The sequence below is a fragment of the Coregonus lavaretus genome, assembly GCF_964263955.1.
Source record: "Coregonus lavaretus genome assembly, chromosome: 12".
Lineage (NCBI taxonomy): Eukaryota > Metazoa > Chordata > Actinopteri > Salmoniformes > Salmonidae > Coregonus > Coregonus lavaretus.
In genome coordinates, this window is record NC_139999.1 from 1,620,044 (window position 1) to 1,647,825 (window position 27,782).

A 27,782-nucleotide genomic window follows, 5' to 3' on the forward strand; every position below is an offset into this window, starting at 1 on the left:
ACACGTCAAATATGACAGACAAAATGAGAAAAAAAAATCCAGAAAATCACATTGTAGGATTTTTAATGAATTTATTGGCATATGATGGTGGAAAATAAGTATTTGGTCAATAACAAAAGTTTCTCAATACTTTGTTATATACCCTTTGTTGGCAATGACACAGGTCAAACGTTTTCTGTAAGTCTTCACAAGGTTTTCACACACTGTTGCTGGTATTTTGGCCCATTCCTCCTTGCAGATCTCCTCTAGAGCAGTGATGTTTTGGGGCTGTCGCTGGGCAACACAGACTTTCAACTCCCTCCAAAGATTTTCTATGGGGTTGAGATCTGGAGACTGGCTAGGCCACTCCAGGACCTTGAAATGCTTCTTACGAAGCCACTCCTTCGTTGCCCGGGCGGTGTGTTTGGGATCATTGTCATGCTGAAAGACCCAGCCACGTTTCATCTTCAATGCCCTTGCTGATGGAAGGAGGGTTTCACTCAAAATCTCACGATACATGGCCCCATTCATTCTTTCCTTTACACGGATCAGTCGTCCTGGTCCCTTTGCAGAAAAACAGCCCCAAAGCATGATGTTTCCAACCCCATGCTTCACAGTAGGTATGGTGTTCTTTGGATGCAACTCAGCATTCTTTGTCCTCCAAACATGACGAGTTGAGTTTTTACCAAAAAGTTATATTTTGGTTTCATCTGACCATATGACATTCTCCCAATCCTCTTCTGGATCATCCAAATGCACTTCAGACGGGCCTGGACATGTACTGGCTTAAGCAGGGGGACACGTCTCGCACTGCAGGATTTGAGTCCCTGGCGGCGTAGTGTGTTACTGATGGTAGGCTTTGTTACTTTGGTCCCAGCTCTCTGCAGGTCATTCACTAGGTCCCCCCGTGTGGTTCTGGGATTTTTGCTCACCGTTCTTGTGATCATTTTGACCCCACGGGGTGAGATCTTGCGTGGAGCCCCAGATCGAGGGAGATTATCAGTGGTCTTGTATGTCTTCCATTTCCTAATAATTGCTCCCACAGTTGATTTCTTCAAACCAAGCTACTTACCTATTGCAGATTCAGTCTTCCCAGCCAGGTGCAGGTCTACAATTTTGTTTTTGGTGTCCTTTGACAGCTCTTTGGTCTTGGCCATTGTGGAGTTTGGATTGTGACTGTTTGAGGTTGTGGACAGGTGTCTTTTATACTGATAACAAGTTCAAACAGGTGCCATTAATACAGGTAACGAGTGGAGGACAGAGGAGCCTCTTAAAGAAGTTGTTACAGGTCTGTGAGAGCCAGAAATCTTGCTTGTTTGTAGGTGACCAAATACTTATTTTCCACCATAATTTGCAAATAAATTCATAAAAAATCCTACAATGGGATTTTCTGGATTTTTTTTCCTCAATTTGTCTGTCATAGTTGACGTGTACCTATGATGAAAATTACAGGCCTCTCTCATCTTTTTAAGTGGGAGAACTTGCACAATTGGTGGCTGACTAAATACTTTTTTTCCCCACTGTAGTACAGATCAGTACCTACAGAGTGAGTATATAGTACAGATCAGTACCTACAGAGTGAGTATAGTACAGATCAGTACCTACAGAGTGAGTATATAGTACAGATCAGTACCTACAGAGTGAGTATAGTACAGATCAGTACCTACAGAGTGAGTATATAGTACAGATCAGTACCTACAAAGTGAGTATAGTACAGATCAGTACCTACAGAGTGAGTATATAGTACAGATCAGTACCTACAGAGTGAGTATAGTACAGATCAGTACCTACAGAGTGAGTATATAGTACAGATCAGTACCTACAGAGTGAGTATATAGTACAGATCAGTACCTACAGAGTGAGTATATAGTACAGATCAGTACCTACAGAGTGAGTATAGTACAGATCAGTACCTACAGAGTGAGTATATAGTACAGATCAGTACCTACAGAGTGAGTATAGTACAGATCAGTACCTACAGAGTGAGTATATAGTACAGATCAGTACCTACAGAGTGAGTATATAGTACAGATCAGTACCTACAGAGTGAGTATATAGTACAGATCAGTACCTACAGAGTGAGTATATAGTACAGATCAGTACCTACAGAGTGAGTATAGTACAGATCAGTACCTACAGAGTGAGTATATAGTACAGATCAGTACCTACAGAGTGAGTATATAGTACAGATCAGTACCTACAGAGTGAGTATATAGTACAGATCAGTAACTACAGAGTGAGTATATAGTACAGATCAGTACCTACAGAGTGAGTATATAGTACAGATCAGTACCTACAGGGTGTTTATATAGTACAGATCAGTACCTACAGAGTGAGTATATAGTACAGATCAGTACCTACAGAGTGAGTATATAGTACAGATCAGTACCTACAGAGTGAGTATATAGTACAGATCAGTACCTACAGAGTGAGTATAGTACAGATCAGTACCTACAGAGTGAGTATATAGTACAGATCAGTACCTACAGATTGAGTATATAGTACAGATCAGTACCTACAGAGTGAGTATAGTACAGATCAGTACCTACAGAGTGAGTATAGTACAGATCAGTACCTACAGAGTGAGTATATAGTACAGATCAGTACCTACAGAGTGAGTATATAGTACAGATCAGTACCTACAGAGTGATTATAGTACAGATCAGTACCTACAGAGTGAGTATAGTACAGATCAGTACCTACAGAGTGAGTATATAGTACAGATCAGTACCCACAGAGTGAGTATATAGTACAGATCAGTACCTACAGAGTGAGTATAGTACAGATCAGTACCTACAGAGTGAGTATAGTACAGATCAGTACCTACAGAGTGAGTATAGTACAGATCAGTACCTACAGAGTATAGTACAGATCAGTACCTACAGAGTGAGTATAGTACAGATCAGTACCTACAGAGTGAGTATATAGTACAGATCAGTACCTACAGAGTGAGTATAGTACAGATCAGTACCTACAGAGTGAGTATAGTACAGATCAGTACCTACAGAGTGAGTATATAGTACAGATCAGTACCTACAGAGTGAGTATAGTACAGATCAGTACCTACAGAGTGAGTATATAGTACAGATCAGTACCTACAGAGTGAGTATAGTACAGATCAGTACCTACAGAGTGAGTATATAGTACAGATCAGTACCTACAGAGTGAGTATAGTACAGATCAGTACCTACAGAGTGAGTATATAGTACAGATCAGTACCTACAGAGTGAGTATATAGTACAGATCAGTACCTACAGAGTGAGTATATAGTACAGATCAGTACCTACAGAGTGAGTATATAGTACAGATCAGTACCTACAGAGTGAGTATAGTACAGATCAGTACCTACAGAGTGAGTATATAGTACAGATCAGTACCTACAGAGTGAGTATATAGTACAGATCAGTACCTACAGAGTGAGTATATAGTACAGATCAGTACCTACAGAGTGAGTATATAGTACAGATCAGTACCTACAGAGTGAGTATAGTACAGATCAGTACCTACAGAGTGAGTATATAGTACAGATCAGTACCTACAGAGTGAGTATATAGTACAGATCAGTACCTACAGAGTGAGTATATAGTACAGATCAGTACCTACAGAGTGAGTATATAGTACAGATCAGTACCTACAGAGTGAGTATATAGTACAGATCAGTACCTACAGGGTGTTTATATAGTACAGATCAGTACATACAGAGTGAGTATAGTACAGATCAGTACCTACAGAGTGAGTATAGTACAGATCAGTACCTACAGAGTGAGTATAGTACAGATCAGTACCTACAGAGTGAGTATAGTACAGATCAGTACCTACAGAGTGAGTATATAGTACAGATCAGTACCCACAGAGTGAGTATATAGTACAGATCAGTACCTACAGAGTGAGTATATAGTACAGATCAGTACCTACAGAGTGAGTATAGTACAGATCAGTACCTACAGAGTGAGTATAGTACAGATCAGTACCTACAGAGTGAGTATAGTACAGATCAGTACCTACAGAGTATAGTACAGATCAGTACCTACAGAGTGAGTATAGTACAGATCAGTACCTACAGAGTGAGTATATAGTACAGATCAGTACCTACAGAGTGAGTATATAGTACAGATCAGTACCTACAGAGTGAGTATAGTACAGATCAGTACCTACAGAGTGAGTATAGTACAGATCAGTACCTACAGAGTGAGTATAGTACAGATCAGTACCTACAGAGTATAGTACAGATCAGTACCTACAGAGTGAGTATAGTACAGATCAGTACCTACAGAGTGAGTATATAGTACAGATCAGTACCTACAGAGTGAGTATAGTACAGATCAGTACCTACAGAGTGAGTATAGTACAGATCAGTACCTACAGAGTGAGTATAGTACAGATCAGTACCTACAGAGTGAGTATATAGTACAGATCAGTACCTACAGAGTGAGTATAGTACAGATCAGTACCTACAGAGTGAGTATATAGTACAGATCAGTACCTACAGAGTGAGTATAGTACAGATCAGTACCTACAGAGTGAGTATATAGTACAGATCAGTACCTACAGAGTGAGTATATAGTACAGATCAGTACCTACAGAGTGAGTATATAGTACAGATCAGTACCTACAGAGTGAGTATATAGTACAGATCAGTACCTACAGAGTGAGTATAGTACAGATCAGTACCTACAGAGTGAGTATATAGTACAGATCAGTACCTACAGAGTGAGTATATAGTACAGATCAGTACCTACAGAGTGAGTATATAGTACAGATCAGTACCTACAGAGTGAGTATATAGTACAGATCAGTACCTACAGAGTATAGTACAGATCCGTACCTACAGAGTGAGTATATAGTACAGATCAGTACCTACAGATTGAGTATATAGTACAGATCAGTACCTACAGAGTGAGTATAGTACAGATCAGTACCTACAGAGTGAGTATAGTACAGATCAGTACCTACAGAGTGAGTATATAGTACAGATCAGTACCTACAGAGTGAGTATAGTACAGATCAGTACCTACAGAGTGAGTATAGTACAGATCAGTACCTACAGAGTGAGTATAGTACAGATCAGTACCTACAGAGTGAGTATAGTACAGATCAGTACCTACAGAGTGAGTATATAGTACAGATCAGTACCTACAGAGTGAGTATAGTACAGATCCAGAACCTACAGAGTAAGTATAGTACAGATCAGTACCTACAGAGTGAGTATATTACAGATCAATACCTACAGAGTGAGTATAGTACAGATCAGTACCTACAGAGTGAGTATAGTACAGATCAGTACCTACATAGTGAGTATAGTACAGATCAGTACCTACAGAGTGAGTATAGTACAGATCAGTACCTACAGAGTGAGTATAGTACAGATCAGTACCTACAGAGTGAGTATATAGTACAGATCAGTACCTACAGAGTGAGTATAGTACAGATCAGTACCTACAGACTGAGTATAGTACAGATCAGTACCTACAGAGTGAGTATAGTACAGATCAGTACCTACAGAGTGAGTATATAGTACAGATCAGTACCTACAGAGTGAGTATATAGTACAGATCAGTACCTACAGAGTGAGTATATAGTACAGATCAGTACCTACAGAGTGAGTATATAGTACAGATCAGTACCTACAGAGTGAGTATATAGTACAGATCAGTACCTACAGAGTGAGTATATAGTACAGATCAGTACCTACAGAGTGAGTATATAGTACAGATCAGTACCTACAGAGTGAGTATAGTACAGATCAGTACCTACAGAGTGAGTATATAGTACAGATCAGTACCTACAGAGTGAGTATATAGTACAGATCAGTACCTACAGAGTGAGTATATAGTACAGATCAGTACCTACAGAGTGAGTATATAGTACAGATCAGTACCTACAGAGTGAGTATATAGTACAGATCAGTACCTACAGAGTGAGTATAGTACAGATCAGTACCTACAGAGTGAGTATAGTACAGATCAGTACATACAGAGTGAGTATATAGTACAGATCAGTACCTACAGAGTGAGTATATAGTACAGATCAGTACCTACAGAGTGAGTATATAGTACAGATCAGTACCTACAGAGTAAGTATAGTACAGATCAGTACCTACAGGGTGAGTATAGTACAGATCAGTACCTACAGAGTGAGTATAGTACAGATCAGTACCTACAGAGTGAGTATATAGTACAGATCAGTACCTACAGAGTGAGTATATAGTACAGATCAGTACCTACAGAGTAAGTATAGTACAGATCAGTACCTACAGAGTGAGTATATAGTACAGATCAGTACCTACAGATTGAGTATAGTACAGATCAGTACCTACAGAGTGAGTATATAGTACAGATCAGTACCTACAGAGTAAGTATAGTACAGATCAGTACCTACAGAGTGAGTATATAGTACAGATCAGTACCTACAGAGTGAGTATAGTACAGATCAGTACCTACAGAGTGAGTATATAGTACAGATCAGTACCTACAGAGTGAGTATATAGTACAGATCAGTACCTACAGAGTAAGTATATAGTACAGATCAGTACCTACAGAGTGAGTATAGTACAGATCAGTACCTACAGAGTGAGTATATAGTACAGATCAGTACCTACAGAGTGAGTATATAGTACAGATCAGTACCTACAGAGTGAGTATATAGTACATTTACATTTTACATTTTAGTCATTTAGCAGACGCTCTTATCCAGAGCGACTTACAGGAGCAATTAGGGTTAAGTGCCTTGCTCAAGGGCACATTTACGTCATTTAGCAGACGCTCTTATCCAGAGCGACTCACCAATTGGTGCGTTCACCCTATAGCCAGTGGGATAACCACTTTACAATTTTTTTTGGGGGGGGGGACAGATCAGTACCTACAGAGTGAGTATAGTACAGATCAGTACCTACAGAGTGAGTATATAGTACAGATCAGTACCTACAGAGTGAGTATAGTACAGATCATTACCTACAGAGTGAGTATAGTACAGATCAGTACCTACAGAGTGAGTATATAGTACAGATCAGTACCTACAGAGTGAGTATAGTACAGATCAGTACCTACATAGTGAGTATAGTACAGATCAGTACCTACAGAGTGAGTATAGTACAGATCAGTACCTACAGAGTGAGTATATAGTACAGATCAGTACCTACAGAGTGAGTATATAGTACAGATCAGTACATACAGAGTGAGTATAGTACAGATCAGTACCTACAGAGTGAGTATAGTACAGATCAGTACCTACAGAGTGAGTATAGTACATATCAGTACCTACAGAGTGAGTATATAGTACAGATCAGTACCTACAGAGTGAGTATATAGTACAGATCAGTACCTACAGAGTGAGTATATAGTACAGATCAGTACCTACAGAGTGAGTATATAGTACAGATCAGTACCTACAGAGTGAGTATATAGTACAGATCAGTACCTACAGAGTGAGTATATAGTACAGATCAGTACCTACAGAGTGAGTATATAGTACAGATCAGTACCTACAGAGTGAGTATAGTACAGATCCGTACCTACAGAGTGAGTATAGTACAGATCAGTACCTACAGAGTGAGTATATAGTACAGATCAGTACCTACAGAGTGAGTATATAGTACAGATCAGTACCTACAGAGTGAGTATAGTACAGATCAGTACCTACAGAGTGAGTATAGTACAGATCAGTACCTACAGAGTGAGTATATAGTACAGATCAGTACCTACAGAGTGAGTATAGTACAGATCAGTACCTACAGAGTGAGTATATAGTACAGATCAGTACCTACAGAGTGAGTATATAGTACAGATCAGTACCTACAGAGTGAGTATATAGTACAGATCAGTACCTACAGAGTGAGTATAGTACAGATCAGTACCTACAGAGTGAGTATATATAGTACAGATCAGTACCTACAGAGTGAGTATATAGTACAGATCAGTACCTACAGAGTGAGTATAGTACAGATCAGTACCTACAGAGTGAGTATATAGTACAGATCAGTACCTACAGAGTGAGTGTATATAGTACAGATCAGTACCTACAGAGTGAGTGTATATAGTACAGATCAGTACCTACAGAGTGAGTATATAGTACAGATCAGTACCTACAGAATGAGTATAGTACAGATCAGTACCTACATAGTGAGTATATAGTACAGATCAGTACCTACAGAGTGAGTATAGTACAGATCAGTACCTACAGAGTGAGTATATAGTACAGATCAGTACCTACAGAGTGAGTATATAGTACAGATCAGTACCTACAGAGTGAGTATAGTACAGATCAGTACCTACAGAGTGAGTATATAGTACAGATCAGTACCTACAGAGTGAGTATATAGTACAGATCAGTACCTACAGAGTGAGTATAGTACAGATCAGTACCTACAGAGTGAGTATAGTACAGATCAGTACCTACAGAGTGAGTATATAGTACAGATCAGTACCTACAGAGTGAGTATAGTACAGATCAGTACCTACAGAGTGAGTATATAGTACAGATCAGTACCTACAGAGTGAGTATAGTACAGATCAGTACCTACAGAGTGAGTATATAGTACAGATCAGTACCTACAGAGTGAGTATAGTACAGATCAGTACCTACAGAGTGAGTATATAGTACAGATCAGTACCTACAGAGTGAGTATATAGTACAGATCAGTACCTACAGAGTGAGTATATAGTACAGATCAGTACCTACAGAGTGAGTATAGTACAGATCAGTACCTACAGAGTGAGTATAGTACAGATCAGTACCTACAGAGTGAGTATATAGTACAGATCAGTACCTACAGAGTGAGTATAGTACAGATCAGTACCTACAGAGTGAGTATAGTACAGATCAGTACCTACAGAGTGAGTATAGTACAGATCAGTACCTACAGAGTGAGTATATAGTACAGATCAGTACCTACAGAGTGAGTATATAGTACAGATCAGTACCTACAGAGTGAGTATAGTACAGATCAGTACCTACAGAGTGAGTATAGTACAGATCAGTACCTACAGAGTGAGTATATAGTACAGATCAGTACCTACAGAGTGAGTATATAGTACAGATCAGTACCTACAGAGTGAGTATAGTACAGATCAGTACCTACAGAGTGAGTGTATATAGTACAGATCAGTACCTACAGAGTGAGTATAGTACAGATCAGTACCTACAGAGTGAGTATATAGTACAGATCAGTACCTACAGAGTGAGTATATAGTACAGATCAGTACCTACAGAGTGAGTATAGTACAGATCAGTACCTACAGAGTGAGTATAGTACAGATCAGTACCTACAGAGTGAGTATAGTACAGATCAGTACCTACAGAGTGAGTATATAGTACAGATCAGTACCTACAGAGTGAGTATATAGTACAGAGCAGTACCTACAGAGTGAGTATATAGTACAGATCAGTACCTACAGAGTGAGTATATAGTACGGATCAGTACCTACAGAGTGAGTATATAGTACGGATCAGTACCTACAGAGTGAGTATAGTACAGATCCGTACCTACAGAGTGAGTATAGTACAGATCAGTACCTACAGAGTGAGTATATAGTACAGATCAGTACCTACAGAGTGAGTATAGTACAGATCAGTACCTACAGGGTGAGTATATAGTACAGATCAGTACCTACAGAGTGAGTATAGTACAGATCAGTACCTACAGAGTGAGTATAGTACAGATCAGTACCTACAGAGTGAGTATAGTACAGATCAGTACCTACAGCGTGAGTATATAGTACAGATCAGTACCTACAGAGTGAGTATATAGTACAGATCAGTACCTACAGAGTGAGTATAGTACAGATCAGTACCTACAGAGTGAGTATATAGTACAGATCAGTACCTACATGATGAGTATATAGTACAGATCAGTACCTACAGAGTGAGTATAGTACAGATCAGTACCTACAGGGTGAGTATAGTACAGATCAGTACCTACAGAGTGAGTATATAGTACAGATCAGTACCTACAGAGTGAGTATAGTACAGATCAGTACCTACAGAGTGAGTATAGTACAGATCAGTACCTACAGAGTGAGTATAGTACAGATCAGTACCTACAGAGTGAGTATAGTACAGATCAGTACCTACAGAGTGAGTATATAGTACAGATCAGTACCTACAGAGTGAGTATAGTACAGATCAGTACCTACAGAGTGAGTATATAGTACAGATCAGTACCTACAGAGTGAGTATATAGTACAGAGCAGTACCTACAGAGTGAGTATATAGTACAGATCAGTACCTACAGAGTGAGTATATAGTACGGATCAGTACCTACAGAGTGAGTATATAGTACGGATCAGTACCTACAGAGTGAGTATAGTACAGATCCGTACCTACAGAGTGAGTATAGTACAGATCAGTACCTACAGAGTGAGTATATAGTACAGATCAGTACCTACAGAGTGAGTATAGTACAGATCAGTACCTACAGGGTGAGTATATAGTACAGATCAGTACCTACAGAGTGAGTATTTAGTACAGATCAGTACCTACAGAGTGAGTATATAGTACAGATCAGTACCTACAGAGTGAGTATATAGTACAGATCAGTACCTACAGAGTGAGTATATAGTACAGATCCGTACCTACAGAGTGAGTATAGTACAGATCCGTACCTACAGAGTGAGTATAGTACAGATCAGTACCTACAGAGTGAGTATAGTACAGATCAGTACCTACAGAGTGAGTATAGTACAGATCAGTACCTACAGAGTGAGTATAGTACAGATCAGTACCTACAGAGTGAGTATATAGTACAGATCAGTACCTACAGAGTGAGTATAGTACAGATCAGTACCTACAGAGTGAGTATATAGTACAGATCAGTACCTACAGAGTGAGTATAGTACAGATCAGTACCAACAGAGTGAGTATATAGTACAGATCAGTACCTACAGAGTGAGTATTTAGTACAGATCAGTACCTACAGAGTGAGTATATAGTACAGATCAGTACCTACAGAGTGAGTATATAGTACAGATCAGTACCTACAGAGTGAGTATATAGTACAGATCCGTACCTACAGAGTGAGTATAGTACAGATCCGTACCTACAGAGTGAGTATAGTACAGATCAGTACCTACAGAGTGAGTATATAGTACAGATCAGTACCTACAGAGTGAGTATATAGTACAGATCAGTACCTACAGAGTGAGTATAGTACAGATCAGTACCTACAGAGTGAGTATAGTACAGATCAGTACCTACAGAGTGAGTATATAGTACAGATCAGTACCTACAGAGTGAGTATAGTACAGATCAGTACCTACAGAGTGAGTATATAGTACAGATCAGTACCTACAGAGTGAGTATATAGTACAGATCAGTACCTACAGAGTGAGTATATAGTACAGATCAGTACCTACAGAGTGAGTATATAGTACAGATCAGTACCTACAGAGTGAGTATATATAGTACAGATCAGTACCTACAGAGTGAGTATATAGTACAGATCAGTACCTACAGAGTGAGTATAGTACAGATCAGTACCTACAGAGTGAGTATATAGTACAGATCAGTACCTACAGAGAGTATATAGTACAGATCAGTACCTACAGAGTGAGTGTCTATAGTACAGATCAGTACCTACAGAGTGAGTATATAGTACAGATCAGTACCTACAGAATGAGTATAGTACAGATCAGTACCTACATAGTGAGTATATAGTACAGATCAGTACCTACAGAGTGAGTATAGTACAGATCAGTACCTACAGAGTGAGTATATAGTACAGATCAGTACCTACAGAGTGAGTATATAGTACAGATCAGTACCTACAGAGTGAGTATAGTACAGATCAGTACCTACAGAGTGAGTATAGTACAGATCAGTACCTACAGAGTGAGTATATAGTACAGATCAGTACCTACAGAGTGAGTATATAGTACAGATCAGTACCTACAGAGTGAGTATAGTACAGATCAGTACCTACAGAGTGAGTATAGTACAGATCAGTACCTACAGAGTGAGTATATAGTACAGATCAGTACCTACAGAGTGAGTATAGTACAGATCAGTACTACAGAGTGAGTATATAGTACAGATCAGTACCTACAGAGTGAGTATAGTACAGATCAGTACCTACAGAGGAGTATATAGTACAGATCAGTACCTACAGAGTGAGTATAGTACAGATCAGTACCTTCAGAGTGAGTATATAGTACAGCTCAGTATCTACAGAGTGAGTATATAGTACAGATCAGTACCTACAGAGTGAGTATATAGTACAGATCAGTACCTACAGAGTGAGTATATAGTACAGATCAGTACCTACAGAGTGAGTATAGTACAGATCAGTACCTACAGAGTGAGTATAGTACAGATCAGTACCTACAGAGTGAGTATAGTACAGATCAGTACCTACAGAGTGAGTATATAGTACAGATCAGTACCTACAGAGTGAGTATAGTACAGATCAGTACCTACAGAGTGAGTATAGTACAGATCAGTACCTACAGAGTGAGTATAGTACAGATCAGTACCTACAGAGTGAGTATAGTACAGATCAGTACCTACAGAGTGAGTATATAGTACAGATCAGTACCTACAGAGTGAGTATATAGTACAGAGCAGTACCTACAGAGTGAGTATATAGTACAGAGCAGTACCTACAGAGTGAGTATATAGTACAGATCAGTACCTACAGAGTGAGTATAGTACAGATCAGTACCTACAGAGTGAGTATATAGTACAGATCAGTACCTACAGAGTGAGTATATAGTACAGATCAGTACCTACAGAGTGAGTATATAGTACAGATCAGTACCTACAGAGTGAGTATAGTACAGATCAGTACCTACAGAGTGAGTATAGTACAGATCAGTACCTACAGAGTGAGTATATAGTACAGATCAGTACCTACAGAGTGAGTATATAGTACAGATCAGTACCTACAGAGTGAGTATAGTACAGATCAGTACCTACAGAGTGAGTGTATATAGTACAGATCAGTACCTACAGAGTGAGTATAGTACAGATCAGTACCTACAGAGTGAGTATATAGTACAGATCAGTACCTACAGAGTGAGTATATAGTACAGATCAGTACCTACAGAGTGAGTATAGTACAGATCAGTACCTACAGAGTTAGTATGTACAGATCAGTACCTACAGAGTGAGTATAGTACAGATCAGTACCTACAGAGTGAGTATATAGTACAGATCAGTACCTACAGAGTGAGTATATAGTACAGATCAGTACCTACAGAGTGAGTATAGTACAGATCAGTACCTACAGAGTGAGTATAGTACAGATCAGTACCTACAGAGTGAGTATAGTACAGATCAGTACCTACAGAGTGAGTATATAGTACAGATCAGTACCTACAGAGTGAGTATATAGTAACAGATCAGTACCTACAGAGTGAGTATAGTACAGATCAGTACCTACAGAGTGAGTGTATATAGTACAGATCAGTACCTACAGAGTGAGTATAGTACAGATCAGTACCTACAGAGTGAGTATATAGTACAGATCAGTACCTACAGAGTGAGTATATAGTACAGATCAGTACCTACAGAGTGAGTATAGTACAGATCAGTACCTACAGAGTGAGTATAGTACAGATCAGTACCTACAGAGTGAGTATATAGTACAGATCAGTACCTACAGAGTGAGTATAGTACAGATCAGTACCTACAGGGTGAGTATATAGTACAAATCAGTACCTACAGAGTGAGTATAGTACAGATCAGTACCTACAGAGTGAGTATAGTACAGATCAGTACCTACAGAGTGAGTATAGTACAGATCAGTACCTACAGCGTGAGTATATAGTACAGATCAGTACCTACAGAGTGAGTATATAGTACAGATCAGTACCTACAGAGTGAGTATAGTACAGATCAGTACCTACAGAGTGAGTATAGTACAGATCAGTACCTACAGGGTGAGTATATAGTACAGATCAGTACCTACAGAGTGAGTATAGTACAGAGCAGTACCTACAGAGTGAGTATATAGTACAGATCAGTACCTACAGAGTGAGTATATAGTACGGATCAGTACCTACAGAGTGAGTATATAGTACGGATCAGTACCTACAGAGTGAGTATAGTACAGATCCGTACCTACAGAGTGAGTATAGTACAGATCAGTACCTACAGAGTGAGTATATAGTACAGATCAGTACCTACAGAGTGAGTATAGTACAGATCAGTACCTACAGGGTGAGTATATAGTACAGATCAGTACCTACAGAGTGAGTATAGTACAGATCAGTACCTACAGAGTGAGTATAGTACAGATCAGTACCTACAGAGTGAGTATAGTACAGATCAGTACCTACAGCGTGAGTATATAGTACAGATCAGTACCTACAGAGTGAGTATATAGTACAGATCAGTACCTACAGAGTGAGTATAGTACAGATCAGTACCTACAGAGTGAGTATTATAGTACAGATCAGTACCTACAGAGTGAGTATAGTACAGATCAGTACCTACATGGTGAGTATATAGTACAGTCAGTACCTACAGAGTGAGTATAGTACAGATCAGTACCTACAGGGTGAGTATATAGTACAGATCAGTACCTACAGAGTGAGTATAGTACAGATCAGTACCTACAGAGTGAGTATAGTACAGATCAGTACCTACAGAGTGAGTATAGTACAGATCAGTACCTACAGAGTGAGTATAGTACAGATCAGTACCTACAGAGTGAGTATAGTACAGATCAGTACCTACAGAGTGAGTATATAGTACAGATCAGTACCTACAGAGTGAGTATAGTATAGATCAGTACCTACAGAGTGAGTATATAGTACAGATCAGTACCTACAGAGTGAGTATAGTACAGATCAGTACCAACAGAGTGAGTATATAGTACAGATCAGTACCTACAGAGTGAGTATTTAGTACAGATCAGTACCTACAGAGTGAGTATATAGTACAGATCAGTACCTACAGAGTGAGTATATAGTACAGATCAGTACCTACAGAGTGAGTATATAGTACAGATCAGTACCTACAGAGTGAGTATAGTACAGATCCGTACCTACAGAGTGAGTATAATACAGATCAGTACCTACAGAGTGAGTATATAGTACAGATCAGTACCTACAGAGTGAGTATAGTACAGATCAGTACCTACAGAGTGAGTATATAGTACAGATCAGTACCTACAGAGTGAGTATAGTACAGATCAGTACCTACAGAGTGAGTATATAGTACAGATCAGTACCTACAGAGTGAGTATATAGTACAGATCAGTACCTACAGAGTGAGTATATAGTACAGATCAGTACCTACAGAGTGAGTATATAGTACAGATCAGTACCTACAGAGTGAGTATATATAGTACAGATCAGTACCTACAGAGTGAGTATATAGTACAGATCAGTACCTACAGAGTGAGTATAGTACAGATCAGTACCTACAGAGTGAGTATATAGTACAGATCAGTACCTACAGAGAGTATATAGTACAGATCAGTACCTACAGAGTGAGTGTATATAGTACAGATCAGTACCTACAGAGTGAGTATATAGTACAGATCAGTACCTACAGAGTGAGTATAGTACAGATCAGTACCTACAGAGTGAGTATATAGTACAGATCAGTACCTACAGAGTGAGTATATAGTACAGATCAGTACCTACAGAGTGAGTATAGTACAGATCAGTACCTACAGAGTGAGTATAGTACAGATCAGTACCTACAGAGTGAGTATATAGTACAGATCAGTACCTACAGAGTGAGTATAGTACAGATCAGTACCTACAGAGTGAGTATATAGTACAGATCAGTACCTACAGAGTGAGTATAGTACAGATCAGTACCTACAGAGTGAGTATATAGTACAGATCAGTACCTACAGAGTGAGTATAGTACAGATCAGTACCTACAGAGTGAGTATATAGTACAGCTCAGTACCTACAGAGTGAGTATATAGTACAGATCAGTACCTACAGAGTGAGTATATAGTACAGATCAGTACCTACAGAGTGAGTATATAGTACAGATCAGTACCTACAGAGTGAGTATATAGTACAGATCAGTACCTACAGAGTGAGTATAGTACAGATCAGTACCTACAGAGTGAGTATAGTACAGATCAGTACCTACAGAGTGAGTATAGTACAGATCAGTACCTACAGAGTGAGTATATAGTACAGATCAGTACCTACAGAGTGAGTATATAGTACAGATCAGTACCTACAGAGTGAGTATAGTACAGATCAGTACCTACAGAGTGAGTATAGTACAGATCAGTACCTACAGAGTGAGTATAGTACAGATCAGTACCTACAGAGTGAGTATATAGTACAGATCAGTACCTACAGAGTGAGTATATAGTACAGATCAGTACCTACAGAGTGAGTATAGTACAGATCAGTACCTACAGAGTGAGTATAGTACAGATCAGTACCTACAGAGTGAGTATATAGTACAGATCAGTACCTACAGAGTGAGTATAGTACAGATCAGTACCTACAGAGTGAGTGTATATAGTACAGATCAGTACCTACAGAGTGAGTATAGTACAGATCAGTACCTACAGAGTGAGTATATAGTACAGATCAGTACCTACAGAGTGAGTATATAGTACAGATCAGTACCTACAGAGTGAGTATTAGTACAGATCAGTACCTACAGAGTGAGTATAGTACAGATCAGTACCTACAGAGTGAGTATAGTACAGATCAGTACCTACAGAGTGAGTATATAGTACAGATCAGTACCTACAGAGTGAGTATAGTACAGATCAGTACCTACAGAGTGAGTATAGTACAGATCAGTACCTACAGAGTGAGTATAGTACAGATCAGTACCTACAGAGTGAGTATATAGTACAGATCAGTACCTACAGAGTGAGTATATAGTACAGATCAGTACCTACAGAGTGAGTATAGTACAGATCAGTACCTACAGAGTGAGTATAGTACAGATCAGTACCTACAGAGTGAGTATATAGTACAGATCAGTACCTACAGAGTGAGTATATAGTACAGATCAGTACCTACAGAGTGAGTATAGTACAGATCAGTACCTACAGAGTGAGTGTATATAGTACAGATCAGTACCTACAGAGTGAGTATAGTACAGATCAGTACCTACAGAGTGAGTATATAGTACAGATCAGTACCTACAGAGTGAGTATATAGTACAGATCAGTACCTACAGAGTGAGTATAGTACAGATCAGTACCTACAGAGTGAGTATAGTACAGATCAGTACCTACAGAGTGAGTATAGTACAGATCAGTACCTACAGAGTGAGTATATAGTACAGATCAGTACCTACAGAGTGAGTATATAGTACAGAGCAGTACCTACAGAGTGAGTATATAGTACAGATCAGTACCTACAGAGTGAGTATATAGTACGGATCAGTACCTACAGAGTGAGTATATAGTACGGATCAGTACCTACAGAGTGAGTATAGTACGGATCCGTACCTACAGAGTGAGTATAGTACAGATCAGTACCTACAGAGTGAGTATATAGTACAGATCAGTACCTACAGAGTGAGTATAGTACAGATCAGTACCTACAGGGTGAGTATATAGTACAGATCAGTACCTACAGAGTGAGTATAGTACAGATCAGTACCTACAGAGTGAGTATAGTACAGATCAGTACCTACAGAGTGAGTATAGTACAGATCAGTACCTACAGCGTGAGTATATAGTACAGATCAGTACCTACAGAGTGAGTATATAGTACAGATCAGTACCTACAGAGTGAGTATAGTACAGATCAGTACCTACAGAGTGAGTATATAGTACAGATCAGTACCTACAGAGTGAGTATAGTACAGATCAGTACCTACATGATGAGTATATAGTACAGATCAGTACCTACAGAGTGAGTATAGTACAGATCAGTACCTACAGGGTGAGTATATAGTACAGATCAGTACCTACAGAGTGAGTATAGTACAGATCAGTACCTACAGAGTGAGTATAGTACAGATCAGTACCTACAGAGTGAGTATAGTACAGATCAGTACCTACAGAGTGAGTATAGTACAGATCAGTACCTACAGAGTGAGTATAGTACAGATCAGTACCTACAGAGTGAGTATATAGTACAGATCAGTACCTACAGAGTGAGTATAGTACAGATCAGTACCTACAGAGTGAGTATATAGTACAGATCAGTACCTACAGAGTGAGTATATAGTACAGAGCAGTACCTACAGAGTGAGTATATAGTACGGATCAGTACCTACAGAGTGAGTATATAGTACGGATCAGTACCTACAGAGTGAGTATATAGTACGGATCAGTACCTACAGAGTGAGTATATAGTACGGATCAGTACCTACAGAGTGAGTATAGTACAGATCCGTACCTACAGAGTGAGTATAGTACAGATCAGTACCTACAGAGTGAGTATATAGTACAGATCAGTACCTACAGAGTGAGTATAGTACAGATCAGTACCTACAGGGTGAGTATATAGTACAGATCAGTACCTACATAGTGAGTATAGTACAGATCAGTACCTACAGAGTGAGTATAGTACAGATCAGTACCTACAGAGTGAGTATAGTACAGATCAGTACCTACAGCGTGAGTATATAGTACAGATCAGTACCTACAGAGTGAGTATATAGTACAGATCAGTACCTACAGAGTGAGTATAGTACAGATCAGTACCTACAGAGTGAGTATATAGTACAGATCAGTACCTACAGAGTGAGTATAGTACAGATCAGTACCTACATGGTGAGTATATAGTACAGATCAGTACCTACAGAGTGAGTATAGTACAGATCAGTACCTACAGGGTGAGTATATAGTACAGATCAGTACCTACAGAGTGAGTATAGTACATATCAGTACCTACAGAGTGAGTATAGTACAGATCAGTACCTACAGAGTGAGTATAGTACAGATCAGTACCTACAGAGTGAGTATAGTACAGATCAGTAACTACAGAGTGAGTATAGTACAGATCAGTACCTACAGAGTGAGTATATAGTACAGATCAGTACCTACAGAGTGAGTATAGTACAGATCAGTACCTACAGAGTGAGTATATAGTACAGATCAGTACCTACAGAGTGAGTATAGTACAGATCAGTACCTACATGGTGAGTATATAGTACAGATCAGTACCTACAGAGTGAGTATAGTACAGATCAGTACCTACAGGGTGAGTATATAGTACAGATCAGTACCTACAGAGTGAGTATAGTACATATCAGTACCTACAGAGTGAGTATAGTACAGATCAGTACCTACAGAGTGAGTATAGTACAGATCAGTACCTACAGAGTGAGTATAGTACAGATCAGTAACTACAGAGTGAGTATAGTACAGATCAGTACCTACAGAGTGAGTATATAGTACAGATCAGTACCTACAGAGTGAGTATAGTACAGATCAGTACCTACAGAGTGAGTATATAGTACAGATCAGTACCTACAGAGTGAGTATAGTACAGATCAGTACCAACAGAGTGAGTATATAGTACAGATCAGTACCTACAGAGTGAGTATTTAGTACAGATCAGTACCTACAGAGTGAGTATATAGTACAGATCAGTACCTACAGAGTGAGTATATAGTACAGATCAGTACCTACAGAGTGAGTATATAGTACAGATCAGTACCTACAGAGTGAGTATAGTACAGATCCGTACCTACAGAGTGAGTATAGTACAGATCAGTACCTACAGAGTGAGTATATAGTACAGATCAGTACCTACAGAGTGAGTATATAGTACAGATCAGTACCTACAGAGTGAGTATAGTACAGATCAGTACCTACAGAGTGAGTATAGTACAGATCAGTACCTACAGAGTGAGTATATAGTACAGATCAGTACCTACAGAGTGAGTATAGTACAGATCAGTACCTACAGAGTGAGTATATAGTACAGATCAGTACCTACAGAGTGAGTATATAGTACAGATCAGTACCTACAGAGTGAGTATATAGTACAGATCAGTACCTACAGAGTGAGTATATAGTACAGATCAGTACCTACAGAGTGAGTATATATAGTACAGATCAGTACCTACAGAGTGAGTATATAGTACAGATCAGTACCTACAGAGTGAGTATATAGTACAGATCAGTACCTACAGAGTGAGTATAGTACAGATCAGTACCTACAGAGTGAGTATATAGTACAGATCAGTACCTACAGAGTGAGTATATAGTACAGATCAGTACCTACAGAGTGAGTATATAGTACAGATCAGTACCTACAGAGTGAGTGTATATAGTACAGATCAGCACCTACAGAGTGAGTGTATATAGTACAGATCAGTACCTACAGAGTGAGTATATAGTACAGATCAGTACCTACAGAGTGAGTATATAGTACAGATCAGTACCTACAGAGTGAGTATATAGTACAGATCAGTACCTACAGAGTGAGTATAGTACAGATCAGTACCTACAGAGTGAGTATAGTACAGATCAGTACCTACAGAGTGAGTATATAGTACAGATCAGTACCTACAGAGTGAGTATAGTACAGATCAGTACCTACAGAGTGAGTATATAGTACAGATCAGTACCTACAGAGTGAGTATAGTACAGATCAGTACCTACAGAGTGAGTATATAGTACAGATCAGTACCTACAGAGTGAGTATATAGTACAGATCAGTACCTACAGAGTGAGTATATAGTACAGATCAGTACCTACAGAGTGAGTATAGTACAGATCAGTACCTACAGAGTGAGTATAGTACAGATCAGTACCTACAGAGTGAGTATAGTACAGATCAGTACCTACAGAGTGAGTATATAGTACAGATCAGTACCTACAGAGTGAGTATATAGTACAGATCAGTACCTACAGAGTGAGTATAGTACAGATCAGTACCTACAGAGTGAGTATAGTACAGATCAGTACCTACAGAGTGAGTATATAGTACAGATCAGTACCTACAGAGTGAGTATATAGTACAGATCAGTACCTACAGAGTGAGTATAGTACAGATCAGTACCTACAGAGTGAGTGTATATAGTACAGATCAGTACCTACAGAGTGAGTATAGTACAGATCAGTACCTACAGAGTGAGTATATAGTACAGATCAGTACCTACAGAGTGAGTATATAGTACAGATCAGTACCTACAGAGTGAGTATAGTACAGATCAGTACCTACAGAGTGAGTATAGTACAGATCAGTACCTACAGAGTGAGTATAGTACAGATCAGTACCTACAGAGTGAGTATATAGTACAGATCAGTACCTACAGAGTGAGTATATAGTACAGAGCAGTACCTACAGAGTGAGTATATAGTACAGATCAGTACCTACAGAGTGAGTATATAGTACGGATCAGTACCTACAGAGTGAGTATATAGTACGGATCAGTACCTACAGAGTGAGTATAGTACAGATCCGTACCTACAGAGTGAGTATAGTACAGATCAGTACCTACAGAGTGAGTATATAGTACAGATCAGTACCTACAGAGTGAGTATAGTACAGATCAGTACCTACAGGGTGAGTATATAGTACAAATCAGTACCTACAGAGTGAGTATAGTACAGATCAGTACCTACAGAGTGAGTATAGTACAGATCAGTACCTACAGAGTGAGTATAGTACAGATCAGTACCTACAGCGTGAGTATATAGTACAGATCAGTACCTACAGAGTGAGTATATAGTACAGATCAGTACCTACAGAGTGAGTATAGTACAGATCAGTACCTACAGAGTGAGTATATAGTACAGATCAGTACCTACAGAGTGAGTATAGTACAGATCAGTACCTACATGGTGAGTATATAGTACAGATCAGTACCTACAGAGTGAGTATAGTACAGATCAGTACCTACAGGGTGAGTATATAGTACAGATCAGTACCTACAGAGTGAGTATAGTACAGATCAGTACCTACAGAGTGAGTATAGTACAGATCAGTACCTACAGAGTGAGTATAGTACAGATCAGTACCTACAGAGTGAGTATAGTACAGATCAGTACCTACAGAGTGAGTATAGTACAGATCAGTACCTACAGAGTGAGTATATAGTACAGATCAGTACCTACAGAGTGAGTATAGTACAGATCAGTACCTACAGAGTGAGTATATAGTACAGATCAGTACCTACAGAGTGAGTATAGTACAGATCAGTACCTACAGAGTGAGTATAGTACAGATCAGTACCAACAGAGTGAGTATATAGTACAGATCAGTACCTACAGAGTGAGTATTTAGTACAGATCAGTACCTACAGAGTGAGTATAGTACAGATCAGTACCTACAGAGTGAGTATATAGTACAGATCAGTACCTACAGAGTGAGTATATAGTACAGATCAGTACCTACAGAGTAAGTATAGTACAGATCAGTACCTACAGAGTGAGTATATAGTACAGATCAGTACCTACAGATTGAGTATAGTACAGATCAGTACCTACAGAGTGAGTATATAGTACAGATCAGTACCTACAGAGTAAGTATAGTACAGATCAGTACCTACAGAGTGAGTATATAGTACAGATCAGTACCTACAGAGTGAGTATATAGTACAGATCAGTACCTACAGAGTGAGTATAGTACAGATCAGTACCTACAGAGTGAGTATAGTACAGATCAGTACCTACAGAGTGAGTATATAGTACAGATCAGTACCTACAGAGTAAGTATAGTACAGATCAGTACCTACAGAGTGAGTATATAGTACAGATCAGTACCTACAGAGTGAGTATAGTACAGATCAGTACCTACAGAGTGAGTATAGTACAGATCAGTACCTACAGAGTGAGTATAGTACAGATCAGTACCTACAGAGTAAGTATATAGTACAGATCAGTACCTACAGAGTGAGTATAGTACAGATCAGTACCTACAGAGTGAGTATAGTACAGATCAGTACCTACAGAGTGAGTATATAGTACAGATCAGTACCTACAGAGTAAGTATAGTACAGATCAGTACCTACAGAGTGAGTATATAGTACAGATCAGTACCTACAGAGTGAGTATAGTACAGATCAGTACCTACAGAGTGAGTATATAGTACAGATCAGTACCTACAGAGTGAGTATATAGTACAGATCAGTACCTACAGAGTAAGTATAGTACAGATCAGTACCTACAGAGTGAGTATATAGTACAGATCAGTACCTACAGAGTGAGTATATAGTACAGATCAGTACCTACAGAGTGAGTATATAGTACAGATCAGTACCTACACAGTGAGTATATAGTACAGATCAGTACCTACAGAGTGAGTATATAGTACAGATCAGTACCTACAGAGTGAGTATAGTACAGATCAGTACCTACAGAGTGAGTATATAGTACAGATCAGTACCTACAGAGTGAGTATAGTACAGATCAGTACCTACAGAGTGAGTTAACTATGACTTGGGTTATATATACAGTGCATTCGGAAATTATTCAGACCCCTTTTTCCACATTTTGTTACGTTACAGACTTATTCTAAAATGGATATAAGTATTTTTTTCTCATCAGTCTACACACAATACCCCATAATGACAAAGCGAAAACAAGGTTTTTATAAATTTTTTGCAAAGGCATGACGGCCCTTTTGGAGTTTGCCAAAAGGCACCTAAAGGACAATGAGAAACAAGATTCTCTGGTCTGAGGAAACCAAGATTGAACTCTTTGGCCTGAATGCCAAGCGTCACGTCTGGAGGAAACCTGGCACCATCCCTACAGTGAAGCATGGTGGTGGCAGCATCATGCTGTGGGGATGTTTTTCAGCGGCAGGGACTGGGAAACTAGTCAGGATCGAGGGAAAGATGAATGGAGCAAAGTACAGATAGATCCTTGATGAAAACCTGCTCCAGAGCGCTCAGGACCTCAGACTGGGGCGAAGGTTCACCTTACAACAGGACAATGACCCTAAGCACACAGCCAAGACAACACAGGAGTGGCTTCGGGACAAGTCTTTGAATGTTCTTGGGTGGCCCAGCCAGAGCCCAGACTTGAACCCGATCGAACATCTCTGGAGAGACCTGAAAATGGCTGTGCAGCGACGCTCCCCATCCAACCTGACAGAGCTTGAGAGGATCTGCAGAGAAGAATTTGAGAAACTCGCCAAATACAGGTGTGCCAAGCTTGTAGCGTCATACCCAAGAAGACTCTAGGCTGTAATCGCTGCCAAAGGTACTTCAACAAAGTACTGAGTACATTTCTGCCCTGCTAGAGCTGCCTCGGTCAACTGTAAGTGCTGTTATTGTGAAGTAAAAACGTCTAGGAGCAACAACGGCTCAGCCGCGAAGTGGTAGGCCACACAAGCTTACCGAACGTGAGTGCTGAAGCTTTTAGCGCTTAAAAATTGTTTATCCTCGGTTGTAACACTCACTACCGAGTTCCAAACTGGAAGCACAATAATTGTTTGTTAGGAGCTTCATGAAATGGGTTTCCATGGCAGAGTAGCCACACACAAGCCTAAGATCACCATGCGCAATGCCAAGCGTCGGCTGGAGTGGTGTAAAGCTCACCGCCATTGGACTCTGGAGCAGTGGAAATGCATTCTCTGGAGTGATTAATCACGCTTCACCATCTGGCAGTCCAACGGACTAATCTGGGTTTTGCAGATGCCAGGACAACGCTACCTGCCCGAATGCATAGTGCCGACTGTAAAGTTTGGTGGAGGAGGAATAATGGTCTGGGGCTGTTTTTCATGGTTCGGGCTAGGCCCCTTAGTTCCAGTGAAGGGAAATCTTAACGCTTCTAGACGATTCTGTGCTTCCAACTTTGTGGCAACAATTTGGGGAAGGCCCTTTCCTGTTTCAGCATGACAATGCCCCCGTGCACAAAGCGAGGTCCATACAGAAATGGTTTGTCGAGATCAATGTGGAAGAACTTGACTGGTCTGCACAGAGCCCTGACCTCAACCCCATCGAACACCTTTGGGATTAATTGGAATGCCGACTGCGAGCCAGGCCTAATCACCCAACATCAGTGCCCGACCTCACTAATGCTCTTGTGGCTGAATGGAAGCAAGTCCTCACAGCAATGTTCCAACATCTAGTGGAAAGCCTTCCCAGAAGAGTGGAGGCTGTTATAGCAGCAAAGGGGGGACCAACTCCATATTAATGCCCATGATTTTGGGATGAGATGTTTGACGAGCAGGTGTCCACATACTTTTGGTCATGTAGTGTACACTGAGTGTTCAAAACATTAAGGACACCTTCCTAATATTGAGTTGCACTCAGAACAGCCTGAATTAGTCGGAGCATAGACTCAACAAGGTGTCAAGCGTTCCACAGGGATGCTGGCCCATGTTGACTCCAATGCTCCCCACAGTTGTGTCAAACTGGCTGGATGTCTTTTGGGTGGTGGACCATTCTTGATGCACACAGGAAACTGAGTTATAAACAGGAAACTGAGTTATAAACCCAGTAGCGCTGCAGTTTTTGAAACAAACCGGTGTTCCTGGTACCTACTACCATAGACCGTTCAAAGGCACTTCAATCTTTTGTCTTGCCCATTCACCCTCAGAATGGCACACATACACAATCCATGTCTCAATTGTCTCAAGGCTTAAAAATCCTTCTTTAACCTGTCTCCTCCCCTTCATCTACACTGATTGAAGTGGATTTAACAAGTGACATCAATAATGGATCACATCTTTCACCTGGATACACCTGGTCAGTCTGTCATAGAAAGAGTTGTTAATGTTTTGTACACTCAGTGTATGTTAATGTACTATATGTTTCCAGGCCAGTTGGGAAAGCTAGCGGTAGATATGGAGGAGTTGAAGGAGCAGAGAGAGAGCAGCATTGGCAGCACACAGGAGGAGCTGTACTCGGCTCAGGAGGAGGTGCTAGTCCTCCGCCACGCCATGGAGGCCGCCACGGCCGAGAGGGAGCGCGACATCGCCGCCCTGCAGAGGGACCTGGGAGGTGTCACGGCCGAGCTGGAGAAGTGGCGGCAGGCTGCGGCAAAATACGAACAGGAGATCAACTCCCTGCAGGCCACCTTCCTACAGCAGAGCCAGCACCAGCAGAGAGCCCACCAGCTACAAGGTACGATACCACGCTAACCACTAACCCTTCCAATAGCAGAGCCAGCACCAGCAGAGAGCCCACCAGCTACAAGGTACGATACCACGCTAACCACTAACCCTTCCAATAGCAGAGCCAGCACCAGCAGAGAGCCCACCAGCTACAAGGTACGATACCACGCTAACCGCTAACCCTTCCAATAGCAGAGCCAGCACCAGCAGAGAGCCCACCAGCTACAAGGTACGATACCACGCTAACCACTAACCCTTCCAATAGCAGAGCCAGCACCAGCAGAGAGCCCACCAGCTACAAGGTACGATACCACGCTAACCACTAACCCTTCCAATAGCAGAGCCAGCACCAGCAGAGAGCCCACCAGCTACAAGGTACGATACCACGCTAACCACTAACCCTTCCAATAGCAGAGCCAGCACCAGCAGAGAGCCCACCAGCTACAAGGTACGATACCACGCTAACCACTAACCCTTCCAATAGCAGAGCCAGCACCAGCAGAGAGCCAACCAGCTACAAGGTACGATACCACGCTAACCACTAACCCTTCCAATAGCAGAGCCAGCACCAGCAGAGAGCCAACCAGCTACAAGGTACGATACCACGCTAACCACTAACCCTTCCAATAGCAGAGCCAGCACCAGCAGAGAGCTAACGATCTACAAGGTACAATTTTATACTAAACCTAATACAGTTGAAGTCGGAAGTTTACATACACCTTAGCCAAATACATTTAAACTCCGTTTTTCACAATTCCTGACATTTAATCCTAGTAAAAATTCCCTGTCTTAGGTCAGTTAGGATCACCACTTTATTTCAAGAATGTGAAATGTCAGAATAATAGTAGAGAGAATGATTTATTTCAGCTTTTATTTCTTTCATCACATTCCCAGTGGGTCAGAAGTTTACATACACTCCATTAGTATTTGGTAGCATTGCCTTTAAATTGTTTAACTTGGGTCAAACGTTTCGGGTAGCCTTCCACAAGCTTCCCACAATAAGTTGGGTGAATTTTGGCCCATTCCTCCTGACAGAGCTGGTGTAACTGAGTCAGGTTTGTAGGCCTCCTTGCTCGCACACGCTTTTTCAGTTCTGCCCACACATTTTCTATAGGATTGAGGTCAGGGCTTTGTGATGGCTACTCCAATACCTTGACTTTGTTGTCCTTAAGCCATTTTGCCACAACTTTGGAAGTATGCTTGGGGTCATTGTCCATTTGGAAGACCCATTTGCGACCAAGCTTTAACTTCCTGACTGATGTCTTGAGATGTTGCTTCAATATATCCACATCATTTTCCTTCCTCGTGATGCCATCTATTTTGTGAAGTGCGCCAGTCCCTCCTGCAGCAAAGCAACAGTGGTTTTGGAGCAGTGGCTCCTTCCTCAAAGAGGATCAACTGTAACCTGTCTAAATCTCCTCTCTGTCTCTGTCTCTCTGTAGGAGAGTTGGAGCGTCTTCAGAAGGACTGCTCCAGTCTGCAGCAGGAGTGTGAGTGGCTCCGTTCTGAGAAGACGACCCTCGTGGACAGACTACACAGACTGGAGACTGAACTGGACAGGTGGGTCTACACGCTGCAGATTGGGGGGTAGCCCTGACTGTCAACTGAACACCTTAGCCGTTACAAATAGACATGTTAGGTGGTGGGTTGAGGTCAGTCCTGTCCAATGACATCCAACTAAAGGAAGTTGTCAGTTCTGCCAAGTGTTGCTTTTTCAGATTTAGAGTGGTTAATAGTCACGTAGTCATGTACAGAGTTGCAGGGGTGATTGCAGGGTACAGTGAATATCTTAGGCTTTGAGATCCAACATGCAGGACTGAGTGAAATAAAGTAATGAAAATGGTAATAAAAAGTATCAATAGCATGTATACATAATAACTGTGATGAATAAATACATGTCCG

The 27,782-nt window shown here is 40.5% G+C and overlaps 1 protein-coding gene across 1 annotated transcript in view; it reads left to right on the forward strand.

Moving 5' to 3' along the window:
* Positions 1–27,782, forward strand: part of LOC311138545 (sarcolemmal membrane-associated protein-like) — a 189,627-nt gene that overhangs the window by 136,155 nt on the left and 25,690 nt on the right. The window contains exons 17-18 of the mRNA XM_084173284.1: positions 25,585–25,890; positions 27,323–27,440. Coding sequence (XP_084029410.1) covers positions 25,585–25,890; positions 27,323–27,440 — 424 coding nt within the window. The remainder of the gene's footprint in view (positions 1–25,584; positions 25,891–27,322; positions 27,441–27,782) is intronic.